The 27,712-nt window shown below is 36.9% G+C and overlaps 1 protein-coding gene across 8 annotated transcripts in view; it reads right to left on the minus strand.

Moving 5' to 3' along the window:
- The window catches only part of RYR2 (ryanodine receptor 2), a 434,903-nt gene that overhangs the window by 266,638 nt on the left and 140,553 nt on the right, over positions 1 to 27,712 (minus strand). For 5 of the 8 annotated variants that reach the window (XM_087777049.1, XM_087777050.1, XM_087777047.1 and 2 more), the window contains 2 exons: positions 13,792 to 13,812; positions 5,509 to 5,523 (listed from right to left, as the gene is read on the minus strand). The exons of 2 other annotated variants lie outside the window; for them this stretch is intronic. In XM_087777049.1, coding sequence (XP_087633175.1) covers positions 5,509 to 5,523; positions 13,792 to 13,812 — 36 coding nt within the window. The remainder of the gene's footprint in view (positions 1 to 5,508; positions 5,524 to 13,791; positions 13,813 to 27,712) is intronic. One more of the 8 variants, XM_087777045.1, reaches the window with a different exon arrangement.

A 27,712-nucleotide genomic window follows, 5' to 3' on the forward strand; every position in this document is an offset into this window, starting at 1 on the left:
ATTTCTTTGCTGACTTCTCTTCAGAGGTCTACACAAACTCCAAATGTATGAAAAGGGAAAAAGCTATGAGCTTCAGGGAGGTACCAGAGAAAGACAAACATGTGAAAACATGTAATTGAACAGGATAGTTATTTCAGTGTTTTGTTCGTGTACAGACAAAGCTTTCGTAACATTGACATTATTCAGAAATCTAATGCTTGAGAAAGCCTGACAGCAATTGCATTTAGCACGTGGCTATTCAGACAATTCTAGTCACCCATGAAAGCAATTTAAAAATACTGAATGTGTCACAAGAACACAGGAGAGCACACTCTCTAGAAAAATCATACAGGATAACACAGTGAGTTTTTAAGAACGATGTAATGGCTTTTCCTGTCTCATTCCATGATGAGCCCATAACAGCAGAATAGAATTAGCAGCACATTCTATAAGGTAAACGACAGTATAAAGACTAGATTGTAAGGCAGCATAGTTCTGATGGACTTAAAAATAAAAGTAAAAAATCAAGTGAAACAATAAGCTACAAGGTATCAGTAGTAAATCCTTCAAAAATGCAATTCATGTATTTTACAGTAATGGTAAATTACAACCTAATTGCAACCAGCTGCTTAGCCTGGTATTTCCTCTGTGCCCCAGACCCAGTCATAGGAAACACCAGCCCAAATGGTCTACATGGAACTTAGGACCACTCAATATTGCTCTGAATGGGTTTCTAAAAAATACTACACAACTATTTTCATGGCACTGAAAATTTTTAACATGTGAGAGCAGCTGTACAGTAAAAGAAGCAATGTGCTCCCTGTTTTTTCTTCACAAATGTTTTCCAAGGCAAATACTGCAAGATAACATTAAAAGTTTCAAATATGGCTTTTAGTGGCTATTTCATATGTACACTGGAGTAAAACAATGTCCTTTAAAGCACTGAGTACTTACACTTCATTAAAATGTCGCAAGCCTCTGAAACAAAGCCTAAGTTAACACTTTATTGCCAAGGCCAATTGGGAAATCAATGCTTACTGAATTTATTGTTGTCACAGACTTAGAATGCTAACAGCAGCTTAAAACTGCAACATGTAATAATGGAACAGTGATTTCAAAACACACCAGCTTGGTATTTGAAATAAAAATATTGCCCACTTTCATAATTAAACATCAATGTGACATCTTTGGATGAGGGGAAAAGCTAATTGTTTCTACTAATGACAGCCATCTTACATTTAAAGCAGATGCTGGAGACAACGGCATGTCAAACAGAGAACAGCTACGCTTCCATATAAACACTCGGAAATATAAATGTGAAAGCATTATTTTCTCCATCACGAGTGTGTTCTAAATTTCATGAAGCTCCGTAATTTATTTCTAACACTTACAGTGCTAGAACAGTACAGAATGAGGAAAAAAAAAAGATCCTATCTCTAAATCTAGACACTTAGTTCAAATGTATAAGCAGAAGTATACAATTAATCACAGAATATCCTACAGTTACCTGTTTTGAACCCTTTTAAATTAAAAACCATCACCATCACAAAAATAAGCCAGACAGGAAAATGCACCCGCCAGTGATGGAACCTTCTCAAGGTCCCTTCCCTGGGACTCACATTGGGGCTGTCAAATTTCCCATTCAGGAGCAGTCATTACATTCTGAAATTGTGTTTTGATCCGTTAGAAAGAGAAATCAAATAGGAAACATGGGTCTGATCATAAGTATTGGCTTGAAAAAAAAAATCAACTACCATGCATTCTGAGTAAAACTATATTTAGGCCCTGGACTATGCTGTTCCCAGTCAGAAACCACCTGTGTCAAGACCAGAGATGTAAGGCTGCTGGCATCAATGCCTTTTTCCAAGAAGCCAATGAAAGTTTTTAAACCAGCAGGCTAATACAAATATTTAACCTGAACTGGTTCTTTAGAAAGAAAACTGTGAGTGCACAAGGAGGAACATGTGCTTTGTTTATATATAATTCTTTCAGGCTTCCTGCATTTAAGCAAATTAAAGGCTCCCATTTAGTAATCTGCAAGATACAAAGAAAAGTACTGAAAGGGTGCGGAATAAATGTAAGTCTTGAAAGCTTTTTAGTCTTCACTTAGGAGAAGGAAAACTTCATGATGGCAGAATTAGCAATGTAGTGAAAGAAACTGGGAAAAGACTAAAAGGAACTGGGAGGAATAGGAGGGAAGGATGTCCCACAGTCTACAACCATCTCACTATGGTTCTACACATAAATATTTGCATGATGCTACAACCATTTCTGCAGAGGAGAGGATGCTCAAAATGACATTTCTATAGCAATGTAAAAACTACTCATCTATTCATTTCATTATTAAGATGCATTTTTTTAATCTGTTCTAGACTAATGCTGATGGAGGCCAGTATTTATCTAAAAACAGCAGTGATGATGCAATCCTGCAAGCTGACTAGAATTGGAAACCACCACAGGTTAAGTGTTCCATGACACCTCTTACTCCCCACAATTATATCACTGTCTAAATTTTTTCACACTGAACACAACTTCAGATGACTAACGAGAGCTTCTTTCTAATACTAGGCAACTGGACCTGGAAAACACAGGAAGGCTCGTTCTCTTAATACCAGCCTAAGCAGTAACAGCTTATGAAAAGCTAAAAATTTCTTGATGACAAAACACAAACTCAGATTAATTCAGCCTCAGGGAGCTAAACAGCCAGTGGAGAGAAAAAGGCACTTTTGGACAGTAATTCAGCCCACCTAAAATCTCAGCAACTCTTTGATGATACCTATGCTTCTGCTTGTGGTTACACAGGGAGCTTAGGATATCCGTGGCTCTAAATCAGGCATTTCAGTTTTCTGGGATGAATGCCGGTCAGAGTCCAGAAAACCCCAAGCAGTGGTGAAAACAGAATGTGTGGAAACAGGCTGAGTCACTGCAGAACTTGTGAAGTAACCCTAGAACAGAGCTAGAAGGCTTGTGAGACAAGATTAGTCAGGCAAAACTAAACAATTCACACTTGGAATAGCAACGCTGGGAAATTACATCTCCAGCAGCATCAGAGAACTTGAAAATGCTGCAAGCAGTAAAGACTACAAAGCTACAGAGTGTGAGCCAAGGAGTTCTAAATGTTCTTCTTGCTCATAGAAGTATCCATTTTCTTTAAAAATCTTGACACAAAAAAAGACAGAATTTCCTTTCCAAAGTAAGAGCATCCAGGCCCAGAAGCCTTGAATTCTTCTACAAAAAGCAAAAATGCTAATGAAACCCTTCTACAATTACTGTGCTCTTGGGCTGCCATTTCCAGTGGTTGGCACCAAACCCCCAGCATTTAGTTGCTTAGAATTCAAAGATGCAAAGTAAATCAATTCACTGACATGTGGCACTATGGTCATGTATTCCTTCACCCCGCTCCTATCAAATAACAGCAACACCAAAGGGCAAATTCAAACCAGTCTAAAACCTCTTTGTCTCACTGTAGCCTATATGCCATGTTACAATGGAATAACAAACGGGAAGTTGAACCTATCAAGACTTTATATATACTACACATATCCAAGTCTTTACACCATAGTTTTAAATCACTGTTTAGTTGGTGGACTTTTCATGGAATTCACTACAAAACAGTAAGTGCTGCAAAAATTCAGGTATGGAGATTAGTATGACTGATGACACTGCTGGTACCCACTCTTAGATAATGCTGGCCACTGTGACTGAAGAAAAAAAAAAAAAAAAAGAAAAAAAAAAAGAAAAAACCCAAACCTCTTTCATTGACATAATCTGCACTTACCTCCTATTTCATGTATCACGCCAAGCCAAAGAACAGAAAGAGAGTTTAGCTAAACTACAGGTTTCCTAAGGATGGCTTGCTTTAAAAGCTGCATTTCAATGTGTAATTATGCTTTATATAAATGTTACATAAAAATCTGAACCTAAATAAATCAACTGGCCAATAAAAACCATGAGCATGTTTTATTCGGTTAAGAACACAGAGATATTTTACTATCTGTATTAAAAAGATTGGAAGCATTGGCAATGATGATAGACATTTGTGCCAGCACCATGCTAAATGATCCCAATTTTGCTAATATTGACCTGTCAGAAAGCAGAATAAACAGCCACATAATTAGAAACACTTCAAATATACTTCATGATTATTATTTACAACATTACATGTATGTTATCACGTTCCCAGGAATGGGAAACTTCACATCAATGAAAAGCAGATACAGCAGTGAAAAAAAATCAAAAATAAATAGTATTGATCATCTGTTTCCAGCCTTCTATGTAAAACAAACATTTATATTTATGGCTGAGGCAATACTTCCATTACAAACTCCTACTTTCAAGCACTTTCATTGGTTTGGAAAAAAATTGCCCACAAGGATAAAATTTATTGATTTAGCCTAGGGAAGATTTCTCTTCCCCCGTACTCCTCCTCCTTCACTGCACAGAAGATAGAAGGAATTAATAAAAACCTTCCTGATTTTTTTAGAGCTAAGTAAGTGGAGGAGGAAGGCATTTTTCACAGGTTAAGGATTGTGCCTAAGCTTTTTCTGTTGCTGTATGATACAAGGAATGTGAATCATCCTTGTCACTTGAGAAGGAAACTCACAGATAAAGAATAAGACAGACAGCCAAGAGGGAAGAAAAGGTGGATCAGCAGAGGAGTCATGCTAAGAAAATTCCTCTGACATCATTAAATCTAGCCCTTAAAATAGCACTGCTTATCTAGCCCAGAATTCCTCCCTTTTGGAGAGTGACAATGAAGCAAGACGATACCATAGAACAGTAAACTCTTAGGGGATGAAAATCAACAAACAAATTTTAAAAGATGGATTCAGAATAGATGTTGATAATGAAAGGAAAAAGTAGAAAACTGATATCCAACATATCTTGGCTAAAATCATAGCCAATTATTCAAATGTCAGTTATTCAAAATGTTTGGAGGTTCACTAAGTGCCTTGTCATAGTCTTAATTAAAAAAAAAAAAAAAAAAGGGAAAGAAAAAAAAAAAAAGCCCTGAGAAGCAGAGCTCCTGCACATGCTTACTGACCTGAGGCAGTGAAGGGCCAGTGACCCCAAGCCCAAGGGCTCCCCACTCACCCCACTGAGACACCATACCATTGCAACAGCATTCTTGCAACATAAGAAACAGTGCGCTGTCCCCACTTTCCAAAATGCCCAAATGTTTTACTGGGACTTTTGTTATTTATTCATTGTCTCAAGATTTTTTATTTACCAGATAATGTTGCATCGTCACTGAAAGGGTAAGGATGAATTGAGAATTAGAGAAGCCGGCCCAGAGTCCTCTCTCCACAAAGGTGCCTGCCTTTGGTCCTTCATGATCTAAATAAACTGTAACCCCAATCCAAACTAGAGTCGGTGTGGTTTCTAAAACCAAATTTTTACAAAATTCAGTATGTGCTATTTTAGTGAAGGCAAGTTTGATGCTGATGTTAAAAATAAAGAAAAATAATGAATTAAATTAAATTGTAGGAATTCACAGAAAGTATAATACTAAATGTTTAACTTGCTTACCTTCATCATAAATTTCTGTAGAGCCATGAGGAGAAAAAAAGAGAAAATGTGAAATGAATATTTGCTTTCAGGTGCTTAAAAATGGAATTTGTTTTCCCTGAAAAAGTGAGTGGGATACACAGAACTACAAACCACATTTAAAAGGAACATTTATCATTGCAATTAGCATAATTATAGCTCGTGCTAAAAAGCAAAACAGCTGCTCAGAACAAGGCTTCATCATTTTTTTATGCAATAGTTTTCTCAGGTTTGGTTTTTTTTTTACTTTAAATAATATAGCACATTAAATACTTATTGCTTAAAGATAAAACACAGTACAGGTAAAGCAGGTACCATGCCTGATCATCTCAAACAACTTGCTCTGCAGATAGTTTCTACCTAAGGACAATGCGAGTTGTAAAGTCCTGCATTCAAAGTGCAGTGCTGGAGAGCAACACCACTATTGCAGTAATGTATCATATGTAAAAGCACAATAAATTAATAAAATTAAAACTTTACTAATATTTCATGCTGTGGTTAAAAAAAAAAATCAGTGCCACTTGACTGATGTGAGAAGATTATGGAAATTTTTAGGTTCATTTTCACGGAGGTGCTCAAGAATAAAAAGGGAGTGATATGTTATGTTACATGCAGTGATTTGGTTTTCTTTGTGAGAGTTCTATGGCCACCTTTTCCTCTTTTGACCTCATCAGTTCATGTTTTGATATCACAAAGTTTAAAGCTGAGGACTAAAGATCGGCAGCAAATCTCTACTCCACACGAAAAGAGAGTCTAACTGGAGAGCTTCCAAGCAAGACTGGGTGCTTCCATTTCATACATGCTTTTAAAACAGAAGTATCTGTTCTCAAAGATGTACAAGATGTTCTAGCTAAAAAGAAAAGAAAAAAGTATAATCCAATGATCTCAAAATGTTCATAGACCTCTCTCCTTAGAAGTCTTCTAGGTCTATTTGGTAGTTAGATATTTGGAAACAAATGGACCAAAACTAAAGATCATAAACCCTGTCTACCATCCCCATAAAACAAGGATTTAAAATGCAGTATGATCATTTTAGCATTACTATTCATCCCATTTCTTGTCACCCCAATATTTTGTTTGCTTTTACCGGGTGGCTCCAGAAACTACTCATAAGTCTTTGCAGAGCTGTCTACAGCGGGGTGTGTGTGTAAATTCATTAATATAGAAACCAGTTAATTACATAATTAATTCTAATATAATCTTTCCTATATTTGTCAATACTGAATTTCATTTGCCATTATGCTGTCTGTTTATCAAGGAGATTAGATCCAAAGACCTCAGTCTCTTCCAGCTGTCATTAATCTATGAAATTTTATTCTGAGAACTACACAACCCCACTGCTTTTTCCATATTACAAGTACATTAAACAACAGTCCTTTTGTGAAACCTTCTGGTTCTCTTTTTGATAATTTATTTCAACTGCTTGACTGTAATCCCCTAACTAGCTTCAAATTAAAGTGAATAGTTTGTCTCTTCCTTTGATTACTACAGCTTCTTGTGCTGGATTTTTTGGAAGACCAGATTTAACAATTCATTCTCTTCAGTAGACATATTAAATGAACTGTAACAAATGAGAGAGAAACAGTTGTCATCTGTTTGCATCTGTCATATCGCATTCTTTAGAGTTACTCTGGTTCCTCAATAATTTTGAGGACGATTTACATGTTATTCTTAGAGACAGGGAGTGCCACGAACAGTCCCCCTCAAGCTAGAAAACCTGAAAGATGACAGTGGGTGAGGGAAGTCTGAACACAGACATCCACCTACTGCTTCAAAACCACCAGGGAAGAAATACTCTGAAACTTACTTGTAAAAATGCTTTCTCTTCATGGCAAACACTTAAATGCACGTTATGTCCACGAATGTGAAGAGAATGGCCCTGTGAAACTTCAGGTCAAGCCTGAGAAGTTACCTGCCATGAACTGTGACGGCCTCAGCTGCCCAGCTACTGGCAAATGGACAGGGCAGAGGGTTCCAGTTACTCCTGCCACACCCTTCTGCAAGAGGGTTCTCCAAAGTTTTTAGACCAAATCCCTTCTTAGCTAAAGGAGAATGCTTACTTTGAAAAACATTCACTTTCATCTTGGAAAACAAACAAACAAACAAAAAACCCTGAAGCAAAACAACAGAAATTACACACTTCAGGTAGGCAACAGGCTGTTACACAAGAAATTTCGCCAACTCATCCTCTGCAGAGGGGAGAACTTTCTGCTCCTTCACACTTACTCTCTGTACCTCAGAACGACAGTGCACGTGAGTTTCAAGACTAACATTAGCAATTCAGAACGTATATTTGAAAATTAAAGAGACAGAAATTTGAAGTTATAGGTCTGTTCTTAATGTCATTCTAACGTCCATTGCTCTTGAAAGATATTGTTTGCCAAACAGTAACACCGAAGTGTTAAAATAATAAAAAGACAGACCGATACTGTCACTAAGTACAACAAAGCATTGTTGTACACTTCAACACTAACTCAGCTAAAAGTAAAAGAAGAGATCAAATCGTGATGACGTGTTATTTTAGTTATACACAAAGCTCCTACTCCATCAGTGGAGCTGCACTGATGATAGCAGAGCTTGGTCACGTTTACATTTGAAATGTGGCATTCCACACACTCTAACAAACCATATAGATGTATGCAATATCCAGTATGAAACACTATTAAAAACAAGGTCAGTCTTAAGAGTTATTAAGGATGAGATTTATCTGCACTATGTAGATCTCAGCTAGTTGTGTAGACTTATTTTACAGTCGAGGAAGAAACAGTCACTTCTAGAATGTGATTAATCTGATTAAGCTGACATTTTCTGTAGGATGGGACCAACTATGCACTAGAAGTGTTTGATTCTCTGTCTTGACTACAATTAGGAGTCTAAATAATTTGCTAACCCTACACTGTCTACAGTGTAAACACCTGAAGTGCTTTCAATATCTGAACAGGTGACCAGTTATGAACTAAGTACAGAACACCTACGTTGTATCAGATACTGAAATTCAAGAATCCACTGGAGGTTATCTACTGAACATTCAGAAGCCAGAAGCAAGGTAATAACTGGACTTCTGACATACTTCTGGACTACAAGTAAGTGTCTCTCTTAAATCCTGTCCTACTGAAATCAATGCAAATTTAACGACTAAATGCATTGAAGATCATTTCACCTTTAGAAATCACTTGTTCAAGAAATTCAAATGTGCTGTGTTTTACACGCACCTGTTTCTCTAGCATCCAATTTTCTCAAAAGTTATCCTGAGAGGTAGCACTGGTAATTAAATGTAACCAACAACTGGATAATCATATTCCACTGACTTAAGTCTTCAGCTGCATATGCCATCTGATCTTTTGGGGACAAATGTCTATGTGAGTGCTTAGCATCACATGAATATCATTCTTGCGGAGAAACTAAACTCAGCACTCAGCAGCCAGATTACCTGTACGGCTTGAAACATGACTTTAAAAAAAAAAAAAAAAAAAAAAAAAAATCGATTTTATATAGGATCTCCAATTACTAGATTTGAGGCACATAACACCCATCATTCTATCCATCATCCTAACTGTTCTCTCTCTCTCAAAATTAAATAAATAAATAGAATTTAAAACCTGTTGAAGCTTTACCTACGGACATTAAGGATGTGTTGTTAATGTAAATATTTACAGCTGTTTGGGGCTATTATATTATGTGGTTCCTTGGACAGCTTTTGGGTAGCATATCACTTACTATGATTGTTAAAACATCTTCTAACTTATCATAATCTCACCTTAATTCTTGGGCTGTCTGGCTAGATGAAAAGAACAAAATAGTAACGCTGTTTTATTTGGAATTTTTGATAGAAAAATTTCCAAGATTAGTTTTAAAATCCTTTTAATGTAGAGATTATCTCCTGACTATATCTTTCATACTATCCTTGTAGTATTGTATTTGCTGACATAGAAATATCAGATCTTTACACTAACCTAATCAAGAAATATTGAAAACAAGTAAACTGAAAGTAGACAGTTTGCTGCATTTCACAGTAATTACTATTGATACATGGAACACAGCTTGAAATTCTCAGATCTATAATACAGACTGAAGGAGAAATACCAAAGGAATCCTAGTACACAGTTGGAAATGCTACTATTCTATAAAAATAAGTTTCAGTCAGATTTCCACACAGATTTCTTCTGGAAAGAAAAAGTGTACTTAGAAAATGTTTGTATTACTTTCTCTTGATGATGTGAATTAGACTTGGGCTGCAATTAGCATGTGCTACAATATACAGGACACTAAGGATGGAACTGCAGATGTGGTTGAAACTATAGCCATAGGTGTGACATTTTAAGCAGTATTTCCATAGTCACTCCATTTCGATACGCCTGTTCATTTTAACATCATACAGTGCTATCTCCTCCCATTTCCCTCAAGATTTATATGAGAATAACTGAGTGAACCTATGTTAACACTGCTGATATTACTCCCTACATTGAGTCACCTCTGCAGTCTACGTTATATCTAAAATTTGAATGCAAATTCTTTAAGCTGGAGGATCAAATATTTGTGCACAGTTAGCATATTTTCCCACCACAGTAATCTGACAAAGAAATCTATATTTAAGTAACCAAACTTAGTGTGAACAAAAAATCCTCAAAAAAAAAAAATCAAGTCATTAAATAATTCATTTAATGACTGAAAAACACACTGATTATAAAGCATGGATGTGCAATTAGTTACTTTAATGGCACTGAAGACATAGTACTGCAACCATTTCTCTCTGATGAAGCTTTGTTTTGCGGCTCACTCCAAACTCTACAGCAACCCTACCTTGTTTCCTCTAGTCAAAATCCACTTAGAAGTTCTTGTGACATTTATCCAGTCCACACTATCCTCAAAGCTCTAACTTATTCACTTCTCAACTCGGAAGTCTCTGTAATGAAAGCAATTCTTTTGAAAAGTGTCTGAAGTGTGTTTCCTTACTCTGCAAGTTTCTTTTCTCCAAAGAAACTAAAAATTAGTTTTACTAGTGGCATAAAACTGAGCTAACACAATAACTATTTGAGGGGAAGAGAAAAAGATTTACCATTACCTTCAGCAGAAGAGGTTCCTCTGCCTATTTAAAAGTTGCAGACAATCCTACAACGTTACAGTTAGCACAGCTTTGCCATTAGTCAGTGTAAGGATGAAAATCCTTGTCTCTTGCACTCTAAATTTAAGAACCAATACACTTGGTTTCCCTTCAGGTAAAAAGCTCTTCAGAGTAATCTGTCTTGAAAACAATCATTCTTGATGGCTTTTAATGTCAGATTTTCAAAATCACTCACCGACCATATGTAGGCAAGCATGTAAAAAAGGCTAGGTTTTGGAACCCATAGATGCCCTAGAAAATTCCCACTCCTTACAGTGAATTCCGTTACAGTGCTAAGCATTTGTTTTGAAAGTCAAGACAGATATTCAGGTGCTTTTATGAGAACAGAATTCCTTTAAAAATCGAAGTCTTAAAGTATACAGCACCCACCTTGAAATCTCAAATTTGCAAATAAACACCAATAGTTGCTAATTCACAGCAACAGACACTTTAAAATTATTTCCCTTCTTTCATAAATATATTAAAAGAGAAAAAATGACAGGCAGGTTGAAAGGAATTCCTTTCACTATGCATTATTCAATTTCAGCTTATTTCATTACTGTTATTTTCTCTGTAAATAAGATCTATTCAGTGTCTTCTAACTTTCAGATAAAATTTAGTAAATCCCTCCGATCAAATGTTAGGTTTTCCCCGCCTTGGTAGTTTCATTAAAAGCAGAAAAGCCATTTTCAAATATGAAACGGGGGCTGGGATGGAAAAGGTACGCCTTACTTCCATTAGTTTTTACATTTGGCGAGATGTCTTAAACTAAACTTTGGTTCTGCACTGAAGCAGACCTACAAGCCCTCAGTCACACCTGCTGAGAGACAAAAGGAAAAAGCCAAAGGTTCAAGGAGTATCTCAAACCCATTTAATTCTTACTTAGCTTCAACTGCCAGCACATGCCTTACAGTAGAATAAAGATTTTGGAACAAAATTACCAGAAAAATTACAGTGATTCAACAGGAGAAACACAGCAGAACTGGAGTAATTCCTTCCAAAATTTTCATTAGCACACTTCACAGGCTGGAACAGATCAGAAGTGGATGACTTGAGCTTATCCTTTGAACGGCACAAAACTGCTTGCAGCAAGGTTCAGTTACTAATTTGGTCATTAATTTGACATGAAGCTTGTCTAACTTAGGCTCTGGGCTTGGGCTTCAAGGCGACCACAGATACATAGACATAACTGAACACACCTGCATTAATCTTGGGTGTTCTACACTGGAAAATGGCTTATGAAGAAGTATATGTATTAGAAGGAGGTCTCTGGCCTCAGTGACAATGCAGCTGTGCAAAAGCCAGCATTCTGCTGCATTAATTCACTATGTACATCTGCAATCCACCATAAGACCTCTGGTAACACTCTGGAATTATAGACGGCGTTAAAAGCTGCTTTACAGGGCAAACTGGGCTCATCTAAGATAGAGTAATTTCATAGTTAACGTGAAGCCAGTGCCCACTCCATCACCGTCAGATAGGAGATTGTCTGGATTACAGAATGGGTCTGTTAGATAAAGTCTTTAGCCGATGTAACTTGGAATGAAACATTTAGCTTTGCTGTGATGGGAATCATTTCTTTTTAAAATGGTTTAAGGACACATTTCTGTGAAGCAGTCTTTCCAAAGCATAAGATTTTGACATTACTAAATTCTGAATTAAAAAAAAAACAAGAAAAAAAACCCCAAACAACCACCACATCTCACTTTTATTTATGGAGGTAATACTATATTTTCTAAGAACACTTTCTTTGAATACTTCAGTCAAAACCGAGCAATGTCAGAGTGTAACCAATAAACTTCTGGCTTACAAACTTTTATGCATCATGAAGTATGAGGCCAGGTGCCTGTACTACTGAACTTCTTTTTTATTGCTGTTTTTCTCTTTACAGCAAAATTCTTCATAGGAATAAAAACACAGAATCTAAAGATTTAGAACCAAGCCCTCTCACTTGTAATTAAAAAGGTGGACAAAATGACAAGATAACCTGACCATAATTATGGCTGAAAAATATTCCAAATAAATCCATATAAAAATTTGCTGGTTGTCATAAATATCAGATGCACAGAATATGGATAATGCTGTCATACTGATACATTTAGCTAAAATTAGCACTTAACTACAGTTATTGTTTAATAAATATTATAAACATCTACATATATACGTCACATGACAGATAGTTGGGAATACATGAGTAGAAAGGGTGTTGAAAAGCCTAAGCCACCATTTAAACAATGTACTTACCTACAGGACTCTCAAACAAGCTATAACTTGAATCACTACTTACTATAAACATGTAATAATCACAGATTAAAATTCTATAATGTCTGGCTGAAATAAAGTGAGACCAGTGTTCTAGCTGTTATTGGCCGTATACCAAAGGATGCCTGAGGTTGTTTCTGGTCACGTGCAGCTCAAATTATTAAGAAATCAAGGAGGCCTATGATGGTCTAAGCTTTCAGAGAGGCTTCTAACATTTTACATGTGAACAAACAATTCTACACACATTTTCAGGACCATTAACTCGTACATATGCAGATGTTAGAGATTACATTGAGAAAAACATACGTAAATATGTCCCATATAGGGGAGTTATATCAGATGCCCAAACACATATGCATGGTATACACAGACACATTAGGAAAGGCCTTAACAACACATTCAGCAGAGAACTGTGCTTTGACTTTATATGCTAAGATCTATGAATGATTTTTTTATTCTGTAGCAGCTGTTCTCCATCATTAAATATTTCATATATATATGATTTGCAGCTAGATACAGCGTCACGCATTATTTATCAGTATTAATTATCTTACTGTCATGCATTTTAGGATTACAGTGTTTATACTGGAAAAGACAGGGTGGGTTACAGAATGAAGTTATAACATTAGACAGCAAGGCTCAAAACTGACAGGCAATAATCGTACATTTATATTACACAATTCTACAAACAAATTAAAAGAGGGAAAAGTCATTGTGGTAGCATGAAATTTGGTATGACAATTCAGGAATGACCAGATCCTACATGACCATGTATTTGCCTCTTTTTTTGAGCCATGCGAGTTGAAGGGTCATGAACACAGAGGGTATCAAAACAGACAGGTTAGACGCAGTGGCAACATGAAACATTTGGGATCAAGTGAATAAAAGACAGAATCACATACCCATTTTTCCACATCAACTAGCTGTAGAAAGAAAAAGCAAGAAATCAGTAAATCTCTTTCCTTAAATAAAGCATATCAAAGTCTATTTTGAAGTTAACATTTCACAGTTTCGGAAATGTATCTAGTATGAAAGAAAATGTATGAGTAGAAGCTATTCTCCTGGCATCTCCTCTTTCAAATGGCAATTCCTCACTTTATTTTATGGGAAGCACTTCAAATTCTGGAAGACCAAAATGTCCATCTAAATATCAGATAATAGGCAGCAAACGAAGACGGATGCTGAATTAATTCCACATTGTATTCAGTACCAACCAGTCAAAAATACAGAACATGGTTTCCCATATCTCCATTTTCTCTGGAGTAAAGCTCTGTCATAAGTGAACATTATTCACTTGAAAAGATTTAGTGGCTGGTATTCAAGGTTTGCCATTTTAATGAATGCCATAAGTCTGAAAGGTAAAATTAGGGGGTACCTGCCAAACCCTGGCCCTACAACCTGCAGCATAAGAGAATATCTTGCATAAGAACAGAGAAAAGCACACCAAAATGTCATTCATTTTTCCTATGGGGAATGAGAGAATCACTCTGAAAGCTTAAGGTTTTGTATTAACAAAACTGTTTCAAGGTTCATTAAGGAAACAGATTTTAAATTACTCTCTCTAAAAAGTCTTTGGACCATCTTACAGTCTCAGAAAGGATTGAGACTATCTGCTAGAATACATTTCAGCTACTAGAAAGGTTAGTATGGCACAACCTATTAAAAACTTAGTTGGCACCAACAGCAGTATATCTGAAGTAGATTTGTCTCTGGACTTAGCACAGAAAACACTGCAGCATATCAAGCCTTTTGTGGTTTTACTGCAGGTACACATTGACCTTTTTGAGCAGATGTCACATAAAAGTTTAGCAATAATTTAAGACAGATTAGTGCAAACCATGAGCAATTTTCAAAACCAGTAGTATTTGGATTCCAGCTTTCTTGTTAAATTACTGTAATAAAAGGCAATGTATTTAGTTCTCATCTATTAAAATAGTTTTATCCAAAGTAAATTTTCTCACTTTTTTTTAATATACCTTTCAATTAAAATGGAGTTTCATATTTTCAATATTGTTCGGTCCCTCTAGCACACAAAGGTTAGAAAACACCATCTGACCTGTCAACTAATTAACATTATAAACAACTTATAAGCATTTGTTAATTTGACAATTGCTACCTCTCTTCTGAAATTTGGACTGCATTTAGATTTATAATAGAAAGTCTGTGATTTGCCTGTATTTAATTTATAACTTTACTGTGACTTTTGTTATCAACCACAGCTGCAGAAATCCCTCCTAAAAACCATCTAGTGTTCTAAAATAGACGCAATCTAAGAAAAGATATAATAAGATGTTGACAAGTTAGAAAAACTAGCAATGATTTAAATCTAAATGCAAACAATACAACTACAATGTCTTAAAAAGGAGTAAGGAATAGCCAAGTTAGATTCATGTGCAAGTCTTTAATTTATTACCTTGCTTTTGATACATCTTTTGGGTTTTTAAAATTGTATGTGCACTGAGAACATAGCATTACAAGCAATTTGATTGTGTGACAACGCTAGAAAGAGGTGAATTGATTCATGTTTTATTGCCTTGCTGTGAGTTCTTGCTGTCCCAAAATTCAAGTGAACAGGGCAGCCACAGTTGGTATCAGAAAGAATCCGCTCAAAGCTCAACATACATTATCAGTTATACAATCAATTGCCTTATAATTGCTGAATTGTCCATTTACTTTATTTTAATGGGCACCAGTTAGCTTCAAGAGTCAAGTGCAGTATTTGCCAAGTATTTATAAACTGTACACACTAAATCGGCATTGGTATACCCATCTTTAAATAGAACTGTGAACAGGCTTTGGCATATGCCAAAGGCGCCTTTATTCAGTAGTCTCTCAGGACAACCACTTGAACTGTGCATGTACACTTGCCAAACCCTACAGTTTGACACCTACATGATGGTCATACAGGAAAGACTATGAATGGATCCAAAGAGATCCGCTTCTGGAAGCATGGTACAGTACACACCATGATAAAATCTTGCATTTTTAATTATAGCCATATTCTATAGGCCTTCTGCTGGGTGCCTCTTCAGAGCCCTCCCAGATCTGGTGTGCTCCCTTTTCTCTAGTCATCTGTGGGAGAGCTTTTCCAGCTACTGAAGTCGCAAGAAGACATCCCTTTCTTACAGACCACTTTGTCTCAAGTTCTAAAACCTGCCTGTGCAACATAGGGAGATAAAATTTTGTTAGCTGTTACCCTGTGGAATTTATCCCGGAAGACTTGTGACCTTCAAGACATTTAGTATCTCATTTTGGGGCAAAAAAAGGTATAAGCATGACCTAATAACATATTTACTTGCCTGGAAATTACTAGTAATGCATATTAGGTAAACCTTAAAGTAAATAAGACTATTCATATCTAAGAGTAATTGTCCTAATGTAGACAAAATAGATGTAGAGCTCACATAAGCAGAAATGAAAGGAAACAATGGAGATATCAGCCTAGCGCTTTTAAGATGTAAGCTATGATCCAGATAACAAGCAAGGAGATTCTTCACAGCACACCTAAATACAGATTCTGCTTCACACTGACAACTCCATCTTGTGTCTGCCTTCACAGACTAGAATCCATGAGAACCCCTTTTCCCATGGATTTCCCAGTACGCATCCAAATTCAGGAAACACTAAGATTCAAAGGTCCTTTTGTTATGTATGCATTAGTCATTAATTCAGGGGGAGAACAAACAAAAAATCCAAACAACATGACCCCCACCCCCACCCCCCAAAAAAAGCACCAAAAAAAACCCCAAATAAATGAAAAAAAAAATCTCACAAACAAACAAACAAAAAAACCCAGAAGTCTAACCTTCCCTTCTACCAGACCACATCTTATCGCCTCCCTCTTTGTAGCACTTAATGCTCCTTGGACTTGGAATTACCTGTTCTTGCCATAAATTACTCTACTTAAGTTTTGCTGAGCTGTTGACCTGTTAGGAGGTATAGATCTTCCACCTGCTCTAGGAAGGTTTAAAGTTCAGGAAGGGTTGGGGGGATGGCAGGCAGGGATTGACAGTCACTTCTGTAAGTTCCCTCTCACTGTGGTATCTTACACTGTAAACGACTTTATTGCAATCATACATTAGGTTAACCATGATCTGAAAGAACAGTACAATCATTTATTTTATAAAGCACAGTAAATTTTGCCTTGTCATAATAAATTCAAATCCGTGGAATTCAATAACTATTCCTCTTCTTGCTCATCTTCTCTCCTGATCGCGAAGTCATATTGTTTGGAAAAAGAAAATGGTTAGGTAGGTATATACTAATTCTTCTCTTTTTCTTATCTACTTCTTATCTACCTTTGCAATATTGCCTCCAGTACAGGAAGCAGAATCCATCTTAAAACATATATACCTCAAATGCAGTATGCTACTTAGAAATATTCCTTCCACATGTATCTGGGTACTCGGAAGACCTTTCCAGAAGAAAAGAACATGGCACTGGCTAACATTAGATATCAAAATTTAGTGGGTTCATTGCCATCTGACAGTTCTGAATATGGGAAATTCTTATCTTGCCATGGAAACACCAGAGTGACCAAAAGGGTGAAGGATACAGTGTCTCTAGAACTTACTTAGTGATTGTGGGCTGCTTATCCTACATTAATCATTTTACAGAAAGCTACTACCTTCAACTTAAAAGAATTATTTCACTGCCTACTGCTAGCAAGTAGCCATCAACATAACTAATTTCATGAGTAGAAAATATGACACTTCAAACTAGAGAGTAGTGCTTTATAGATACTAAAATGGTATGGCACCCATACATTTATATGTCTAAGGAATACAGGTAGCGCTACAAGGAGAAAAAACAAGGATGCAAAATTGTATTCTAAGAATCAAGCAAAGGATCAAAGATGGCATTTAGAATTACAAAATAATTTCTCTTCTCGAACTAGATGAGAACATGACACTACAGAGTCTTAATACTTCCCTTAGAATTTCATAGAGCTGCAGTAAGAAGTCCTCCACGAAGAACATAGAGCTATGATTTAATCATTTACTGCAATGCTAATCCAGAAACTTCAGAGTGATCTGCATTTGCTGACTTCTCTTCAGAGGCACGTAAGAGCTCCACTCAGGAGCCAGGCTTTCATTTTAAATGCATTTAATCCAAACTGGACAGCTGGTTTTCCAACATTTTTTTCTGAGCGCCGCAGATATCCAGCACTACATTAACCAGACATAAAAGCCAGTTAAAACAGCAGGAATGTAGTTCTGTTACTCCTATTTTCTCTTGTGATAAAGAGTCATAAACTAGATGAAGAGAAATAAAGAGGGACCTTTTCACCATTATGAGGAGTCATTCACAAACTCACTTTTTAAACCTTGACATAAAGCAAGCTCACAGAACATGTGCTGAACATCCACTAATACAGCAACATGAATCACCAGTGCACAAAGCTGGAAAGTAAGCTATACAGAGCAGCATACAAAAACACTAATGAACTTTATTCCGCATAGTACAGGAGAATCTTAGCTGACTATGGCTAATCACATTCTCTACAACTATTTGTGAAAACTGCAACAGATATACTGCCATGACCCACAGACAGGACTGCGACTTGAAATCTCAAAGTAATGCATTCCAGCTAGTGGATGTTCTGTCTTAGAACCAGTAGCTTAGAACCATTTTTCTGAACTGAAGCAGGAAAATCTTATTAGTAAAATAAGTTTTTTTCCATTTCTCAGTTGAGGAAACTGAGAACACAGAGCAAAGCCTCTGTCTAAAACTCTCTAATAGAAATAAGCAAGATGAGAATAACCATAATTGAACTAGGTAAGATTGCAAATGGAATTGTATTTTTGTTTCTGTTACAACACTTGATTATCTTCATAGACACCTTGATTTCCTGAATTTAATATTCAAGAAGTTAATTGATGATATGTCTTCTCTTCCAGCCCAGGGTTGTCTTCCACTGCAGACTTTTATCCTCAAGCTGCTGTGCTTCAGCTTCAAGAGCTGTGCTTCCATGTCTATTTGGTTAAGCTCCTTCTCTGTATGCAACCTAGATCAGAAAACTTAACTGAGAAGAAATAAATTCATTTATCTTTCCCCCAAACTCAGTTTTTACTGACCACCATCCTGGAAAGAAAACTTTGAGCACATTAGAGATCCAGTGGTCATGGTAAGGCTGGAAAAAGGCCTGCCAGCTACCTCCAAAATAGGAAACTTGTCTGGGATGATAAAAATGTTTGCTTTTATGCCGCACGTCATCATACATCCTCATTCCCAATATGGCACACTCAAAAGAAGAGCCCATGTGCCAGGCTAGAAATATTATCTTGTCACGATTCTGTGATTTGAAATAGATAATGATTTTATTCCTGTCCTTGCCTCTCCGTGAGGATAAGCAGAATGCAAAAATACTGCGCCTGCACTTCTTGATTTTTTCCAGTACTTACATTTGATCAAAGTACAGTTGATCAAAGCCAAGTCTTATTCGTTTTGTGCCTTACTTGAAATGGCCTGCTAACAATCCCTTCTGATGCTAAATAAGGTGCACTGAGGAGAAAATGATGGTATTTGCTCTATCTGCAAAAGTTTTGCATTTTTTTTTCCCCCTGTTGCATTTCCTGTTCTCCTGTCAGCAGTGTGGCATCTCTAAAATAGCTGAGAATAGTCAGGATTTTAAGTAGAATAAGCCTCTGAACTACCTCATCTTTTCATAAAGCGTTCCACTGGTTGCTGATAAGTCCATCTGCATAATACAAAGGCCCATGCTGCAGGAAATGCTTTGAGCTCCACTTCTTTCTCTCCTTTCTCTACTCCTTTCCCTTCTTTCTTTCTTTGCAGTAAGAAGCACTTAGGTTATACTAATTCATAGTTAGGAAGGGCAGGCCTTGCAACAAGTAGAAGCTAACACTGCTGGACATAACAGCTCTGTCTGTCTTCATGACACACCACTACCTGATGAAGACTTATCCAAAGAATTTCTGAAGAAAATTACTGCTGCAATATTTTGTTACTTCGTTGAGTTATGCCTGGCACCTGTAGACAACCCTTAAATTAATGAAAACACTCAAATAAACTACAGAAATAAGAAGCTGTAGTTTGGACTTTTTGCTCAAAAGTTTGATTTAAGAAGTAATTCTTGCCTTACCGCACTGACTTGTCAAAAGAGAAAACTTTCTGGACAGTGCCAGGAAATTTTAGTGCTAGCTCTTTTAAGCTCTGGTTTGTTATATTAGGAGACCTCTGGTTCATTTCTGACTCTTCCTACATGTGCGGGGTTCTGCTAGCAAACCTGAAAACGTTTTCAGCCCATCATATTTAAAACAACTGCTGTTAGCTTTCAGATACATTATTAACCGGGCTACTGTAGTGTAAATCAGAGAAGTTAAATTGTCAAGAGTGCATTTAACTGTCAATCTTCATATTTTTTTAAGGAAGTATCTTGATAACTTGGCTTATTCATTAATATACAGAACACTTATTCAAAGAAATAAGGAGTGTTACCTTTTTACATTTGCATGAGGGATGAAATTACTTTCCCCCTCTCCCCATGCTGAGAAAATGACAAAGCTGCCAGTTCTCCTTGTTATCTTGCTGCTTACTAATAAAAAGTAATTACTGAATTCAGAGTTCCGCAGTTGGAGATAGATGATTTGAATATTCAAAAATCCACCAGCTACAGTTGCATTCTTGTCCCAAAATGCCTCCATTCCTTCCCTGCAGCATGGGAAACCTTTTAAGCTCTGTGAGGAAACACACGTTTTCCCCATCCCTTAACCACAGAAGAAGAATTGTACATGCCAGACACTTGCATGTGATGATTCCTTCACACAAGGCCCTTCGGATCAGTGGAGAAGGGCTGTATTTTGCTCCCTTCAGCAAAGACTACCCCACACATAAAATTAGACAGCAGGTTGCTGGTCAGTGGCACAGAAAACAGATTTTATTAAAACAAGGCACCAGGAGAAGTGATTAATCAGCCATGACTGGATGATTAGATGGGAGTTAATAAGCTCATGATGCAATTTAGCAGGAACTCTGCCTAACTGATGGGTATCCGCAGACAGCATTTTCCTGAAAAATAAAGCTGTCAAATATTGGAGTAAAGGTTGTGAAATTAAAATTTTTCATATTACAGAAACAGTTTAGCTTAGGATGCACACACAATGTGTGCAATCAAATGCTTTCATTCTGTTAATAAGGTCTGACATGGATTTATGAGTGCCCAAATCTGAAAAACTCCTAGCATTAATTACAATGCTTTACTATGATATAACTGAGACTTTTATTTAAAAGTTAATGGAGATATTTGTTTTATGGCTATTTTCTCACGTTGTCCAGGAATTCCTTCTGTCCGTATTTTGGTGCTTTTCTAATGTAATTGGATCGGGGGGGATTGGGGGGGGGTCTGACATCTAAAGGAAAACAAGGACATTGTGGAACCAATGTTACTAATGGAGGAAAGAAAAGTCAGATATTAGTGTCAGTAACCAAGCTGTATACTGATCAATCAGTTCTGCTCCAAAGTTAAGATCTTCTGTCAGTAACAGGAATGAGACAACAATGTATAAAATCTATCAGTCCCACAGATGCGGAAAAATATGCAGCAGATCAAAACTAACAGCATAAATGAAGGAAATAAAGGCTATCAAAAGAAATTTAAGGAAAAAAAATTAGGAAAAAAGTTATTCCAATGCAAAAGAAACAGATACCTGTCTTTTACTGCTGTACTTTGAAATCAATGCAAAAAATCAGTGTCAGGTTTATATTAGAAAGATAATTAATTCAATGCATACCACTATTCATTAAAAATCCACTGAACTATGCACAGGGGCAACAGAAGTTGGTTACACCAAGCTGCAAAAGAAATGAAACTTCTAGCTAAGCATTTCCTCACAGAATTGAAGTCTTCACTTAGACAAGCGTGACTGTTACATGTCTATATCACTCCCTTTAATCATCACCTTCCTGATCTCATTTTCAGGAAGCTCTTTCCAAATCCCAACTACAGTAGGGTTCCTTCATACTTGGCTCTCTGAATCTGACTTCTTGATTAGTCTCATCTTGCCCGCAGTCTGAATTGATCCAATATGCCAAAAGAAAAACAGGAAACTCATGGAAATGGAAAATCCACCCACAATTAAGAAGTAAAAGTGCTGCAAGTTCCCTTCATGAAATGCAGTTAGCCTATAAAAAGGAGATGGCTATGAACCAAAAATTCCTAACTGCTTTAAACACATGCAGAATAAGTATGAGATAAAAAATTTAGAAAATGTTTCCTACTGTATTGTACTCAAATCACCAGCCATGTTTGTTGCCTCCAAATCCTTGGGAGATTTGCATTTCAAGTTACAAAAAAAACCCTAAATACTGTCTTATTCACAAAAGGTTTCAAAGGGTGGCCTATGGTAAAAGACATTCGGAACAAGACAATCGATGCTAGAGGGAAAAAAAGAAAGGAGAAGAAGAAAAACAAAACCAACAACAACAACAATAAAAAAGGTCAGAAATGGTTTCCTAAGTGTTTTAACATATAACAAGAGAACTTTTGTACTTCACTGATAAACTGTATCAAGCAGAAATGATCAAATTTTACTGTGAAGATCAACAAATCAGTTTATTCCATTAATCCCTTGCTTGAGCTTGTAAATGTCCTAAAGAGATCTCTCTGTTAAGGTGTTATTTTCTCTACTGTTTTACATCAAGCCAGAAAAATCCTGAAATCATTTATGAAAGTGATTAGGATTTCACAGAAAAAGTAGAAAGTCACTGGGATTTCAGAAGAAATCTCAGTAGAATGTCTATCGCGTGAGCTCTTTCTCCTCTCAACCCATGCCATGGTATTAATGAGTTGAAAATGGACTAGGCAAGCTGAGTAGGTGCAGACATCTGAGCTACAAAAATGCTAAAGAGTGTGCAATAGTGAATTGCAGCACGTCTGTGTTTTTAACTGTCATTTCCACACAAAGGTCTCAGTTCCTTAATAAAGTTTTATTTTCTGCTTTGCAGCTTCTTGCAATACTCGGAGAGTCACAAGAAGCACTGGAGTCTCATATTCCCTGCAGTAAGAGCATATAAGGATGTTTCCTATATGTTGTTTTCCTCAGTGGAGAAACACTATAAAAAGGCTGTGCAATGTCAAGTCTGGATATAGAGAATGTAGGGCTACAACGTCAAGTCAACTGAGCGGGTTAGTTGTAGCATTCACTCTCTGAAATATGTACCAAAAGATTCAAAGAAATGTGTTAGCACTTTCCTGTATGCGAGTATGATATAATGAATTTACAGGTCTTAGAACGCTTAGCTGTGAAACAACAAGGCTATTTTTCCTATCCAAACATAGGTGCAAATAAAAAGAGTTCACACCAAGTTCTGTAAGTTTGGTTCATGGCATATTCCTGCCAAATTAACAGAAACATTGAGAACTTTTTCCTTGACTTTACAAAATTTGAATGAAACTACAGAATGTTCATCACTCCCCAACAACAGAATAAGTGCAACATAATATTTCACAAAATTTAGCGAGTTACCAAAGTAATCAGAGACAAGAATACCTCTGATCTGAAATGAATGATTCTCAATACCAAGATACTTAGATTATTGTGTTTAAATTCTTGATTTCTATGTAAAAAGCTCTAAAAATACTTTAGCATTTATTAAGCTATCCAAAACACTGCATTTACAAGGGAGTTGGGGGGGTGGGAGGATGGGGGGGTAAATTCACTGTGGGTGAAGCATTTAAACATGAAGTCAAGTTGCCTCAAATTTTCACTGGGAAACTTGAATGGCAGAATTTCAAAAACCTACCAAACACCATTCCTAGAAGAATAACAAACAGTAAAGTCTCTCACTTATGTACTTTAGATAGTTCCAGGATTTAGGAAAAATTATTTGCTAAATATTCAGTTCAAGAGTTGTTGACTCCAGTTTCAAGCCAAACTCGGAAAGGACCCAGCATTTTGCACCCTGTGGGATCACTAGAGAAAGAGAACTGTGGTCTTTCTTCTAGGTAGAGGCAAATGCTGCCTACCTAATATGTTCCGCTGAAGACCTCCAAAACCATCAACAAGTTCTTTCTGTAAAATGAAGGCTTTGTATTTCACTAAGTAATGTACCTAAAAAGTAGTGACACGTGGCTGAGGAGAGAGAATAAGAAACCTCACCTGAAATTCTTTGGAACAGCCAAAGGATTTATCAGTTACTGACCTTATTACAATTTGGACAAATGCACAAGTTGTTTTGAAGAAGTAGAGCTATACAGAGTAAACTGCTCATAAGCCAACAAACGAACAACACCTGGAAATGGAATTTTACAAAAAGAGCAGAATAGCACAAATACCCGGTTAACTAAAATGGTCTGCTGCTAAATGACCTACATATACACTACATTATGTGAATTTACCACATTAAAGAATTGCCACTAAAAAAATTGTGAAAAGATAGGATTTCCAAATTTGTCCCTTTCCTTCTGCTCTGTATGTACCGTTATATCTGTGAGTCATCCCAATATTTTTTAAATAGAAACTTCTTTCAAGGAAAGTAAGTGTTCTGCATATTTATCAACAGACTGTCGGCTACCAAAGGCTGCTTCAGGAGTGGAAGCTGCATGTACTGCCATAATTACAAGCACATTCCAACGCATCAGCAGTATCTGCACAAGCAAGTATTAACTACAAAAATCATACACAGGACTTCATAGCCCAAATGAATTCGGTCTAAAGCAGATGACAACACCCAATCAAACAGACGTCGGGTTTACTGCTAGCAGCCTGACTGCCCCCTGTTCTTTTCAAGTCTCGCTGCTTTGCTCTGCCTATTTCAAAGTATGCTGTTTCCATAAAGAAAAGTAAGGAGTGAGCTTTTACTACCATCACATGGAAAAGGAAAACAGTCTTATCTATTTATGCACAAAGAAAATGACAATTATTTGGAGGACTGAAGGGCAGCTAACTGCCTAAACAACAAACACTGGAAAAGGCTGCAGCCTAGGCAGAAAGAGAGGACCATCTTCAGAGCTCAGCAACTAGCACGCGTTTATCAAAAAGCCATTTATGGATCAAGATCAAAGGCCTTACAAAAGCAAAGAATGAAAGGATAATACCTCCTCTTCTCACTTACCATGTTGACAGTATTCTAAAAGCATAGGTTTCAATTTTAATTTGAAAACTAAAGGACAGATACCTAACAAAGAGCTCAATAAGAGTCAAAAAGAGCATACTCCCCTTTTTTAACCTAAATGTATGTATGTGTGTATATATATATATATATATGTATATTTTACAGGCATGCTTTTGAAGGGGAAGGACTCAGGCCAGACCACCTAGAGGAACTCAGCAGGAGCCTTTACTGCAGCTGAGATCCTGCAGACACTCCAAAATGGAGCCTGCTGGCCAGGACCTGCTACCCATCACAGAGACAAAACGCGGCTCAGCAGGCTGGCAGCACGGGCTCCCCTACCAGCCAGGGCTGCCCAGGAGCCTGCAGTCCTGCCCCTTGCTGGGGCAAGGCCCTGCCTGCAGAGTGGCAGCTCAAATGCTCAGAACTAAAGATTCAAAGGTCCTTTTGCACAGCTGCTGTGCAAATACTAGGAAAAAAATGCAGAAAACCACACGTAGAAGTGTTCAGTAGACAATATGGCAACTAAGATCAATTTGCAGGAAACTAGCAAGGGATTTAACCCTACATTTGATTTTGCATAAAAGTAAACAAATTTCAAGCATATTAGGGCAAACAGGAGGCATTTTTTTCTACTTAATGAAGTCTAGGAAGACAAATAGCAAAAAAGACTTCAGGTTTACTCAGAGTTTTTCATTCAGAAAGTAAAGAACAAATACAGGGTGATTTCCTGAATAAGCACTTAAAATCATCTCAGTATAAATGCTAGAGAACCCTACACTATCCGGACGTATTCTAGTACATAGTATATGGTGTCATTCAAAATATAATTGTAACTACATATAGACTTACTTTCTTGCCACAGATAACACAAAAAGAAATCCTTACTTATTTCAGTAGTACATTTTTTCTAGTAAGCAATCAAAAAGCTGACACTTGATGTGAAAGGACACAGAAGCAACTGAGTGAAATCCATCTGGTTCTATACAGGGTAGGTGAGTTTAGTGCATCTGTCCTGCAAGAGTCATTAAAACACAATTCCAATAGAAGCACATTACACTCCAAGTGCAGCTGCTTTTACTAGCGAGCAATTCATGTAGCATGAAGGCTAGCCATTAGCAGAGGAACTGAACTTTCCACCCACTTTGTTGATATAATTGCAAAAAAAAAAAAACAAACCTCATAGCAGTCTCATACTCATATATATACTTGGGGGGGGGGGGGGGGAAAACCAACACAAAAAAAACCCAAACAAAAAAAAACCAAAACCAAAAAAAGCACAGAGCAGCAAACAGGAGCTCCAGAACTCCAGAAGCTCTCACCAGAACAGGCACCTCTTACTCTACAGGCTCCTCATGAAATGAGATTTTGCTGTGGATGGATGGTATGACAATAAAATTGGGATGGCTTGGCACCCACTTGTCTTCTGGTAGACCAGAGTGAAAAGAATGCTTTACCACTGCTGACAGAAATAATTAAAGCTCCTGTGAAAGAGAGTTTACCAAGAGTTCTCAATCACTCCAATGAAAAGGTGCAGTTAACAACAATCCTCTGCATGGGATACAACATCTCTCATCCACACAAAGATGCACACCATACTGGCAGGTGAAAGCAAGTCACATACCACATCTATTTATATATGTCATACACCTCTCTCTCATCTATTCACCAGGGTATGGCATGTAACATACAATCTGGAGTCTTCAAATTTCAATGGCCTCATTTATGATAATTATTATGGAGGACTATAAAAGACATCACAAGGCAAAAGAGTAGTATGTTATCTATATCATGAGACTGCTGGATATATATCAGAAAATCCAAGCAAAGCAAGTGTAACTTGAGGAATCACAAGCTCTTATTGGTTTCAAAAGAAAAGCAGGTTTTTGTTCTGGTCAAGATAAAAAATACGTGACTTTGTGCTCGTTCACTTATGGTGAAATGTCCTTTAAATGCTAAGCTAATTTAATTTCCTGTATCTATTCACTGTACCCAAAACTTTTTTTGATCTCTGAAGTAATAAATGCATTAGAATAGAATGAAAGTTCAAACTAGCCACTTGTTATATAAATACAGATAGTAGCAGTGTTTTGAATCCTCAAACTCTCCCTTTAGAAAAAAATCATTTATATTGAGGTATATGAAAAAAAAAACCCCAAACCCTTTGAAATATATTTCAAGCAAGAGTTAGTAGCAATGGCCTTTATGAAGGTTACCTTACACTTCATTTTAATCTGCATACCCTCTTGGCACATTTTTATTTTAATAGCTATTTTTTAGGCAGCATGTTTGCATGAGGATGATTTCAAAAAGCTTTCAGACAAAAATCTAAATCATTGGCTGAGGCAACTCGGCTAAGAACATACCTGATGTTTTTCCATGTCAAATATGTTTGGATACCTTTTCTTTCAGCAGCTCTAGAACTGTCACACAATAGAAAAGCGACTTGGTGGAGAATTTTGTAGAATCTGGAAAATTCACCTGTATGTCATCAATAGAGACTTAAAGCAGGTAAGCTTGCTCAAGAGTATGCATTCTGGCCCTGATTTTGGCCATGAAACTGATAATAATCAGCGTCATCACCTACTCTGCCTGCTATATATCATGGCTGAAATCTGCATGCTGCATCTAAAGGTACCAGTCATTGTAATATCTTTTATGAATCGTCAGTATCAGCAAGACACAACATATTGAAACTAAGAATTAGGGCAATCCCTGGATATACAGGCAGGAGAGTCCAAGTAGGACACAGAG

This window comes from Nipponia nippon, unplaced genomic scaffold, assembly GCF_047370975.1.
Source record: "Nipponia nippon isolate SJK-2023a ecotype South Korea unplaced genomic scaffold, ASM4737097v1 scaffold_4, whole genome shotgun sequence".
NCBI classification, from domain to species: domain Eukaryota; kingdom Metazoa; phylum Chordata; class Aves; order Pelecaniformes; family Threskiornithidae; genus Nipponia; species Nipponia nippon.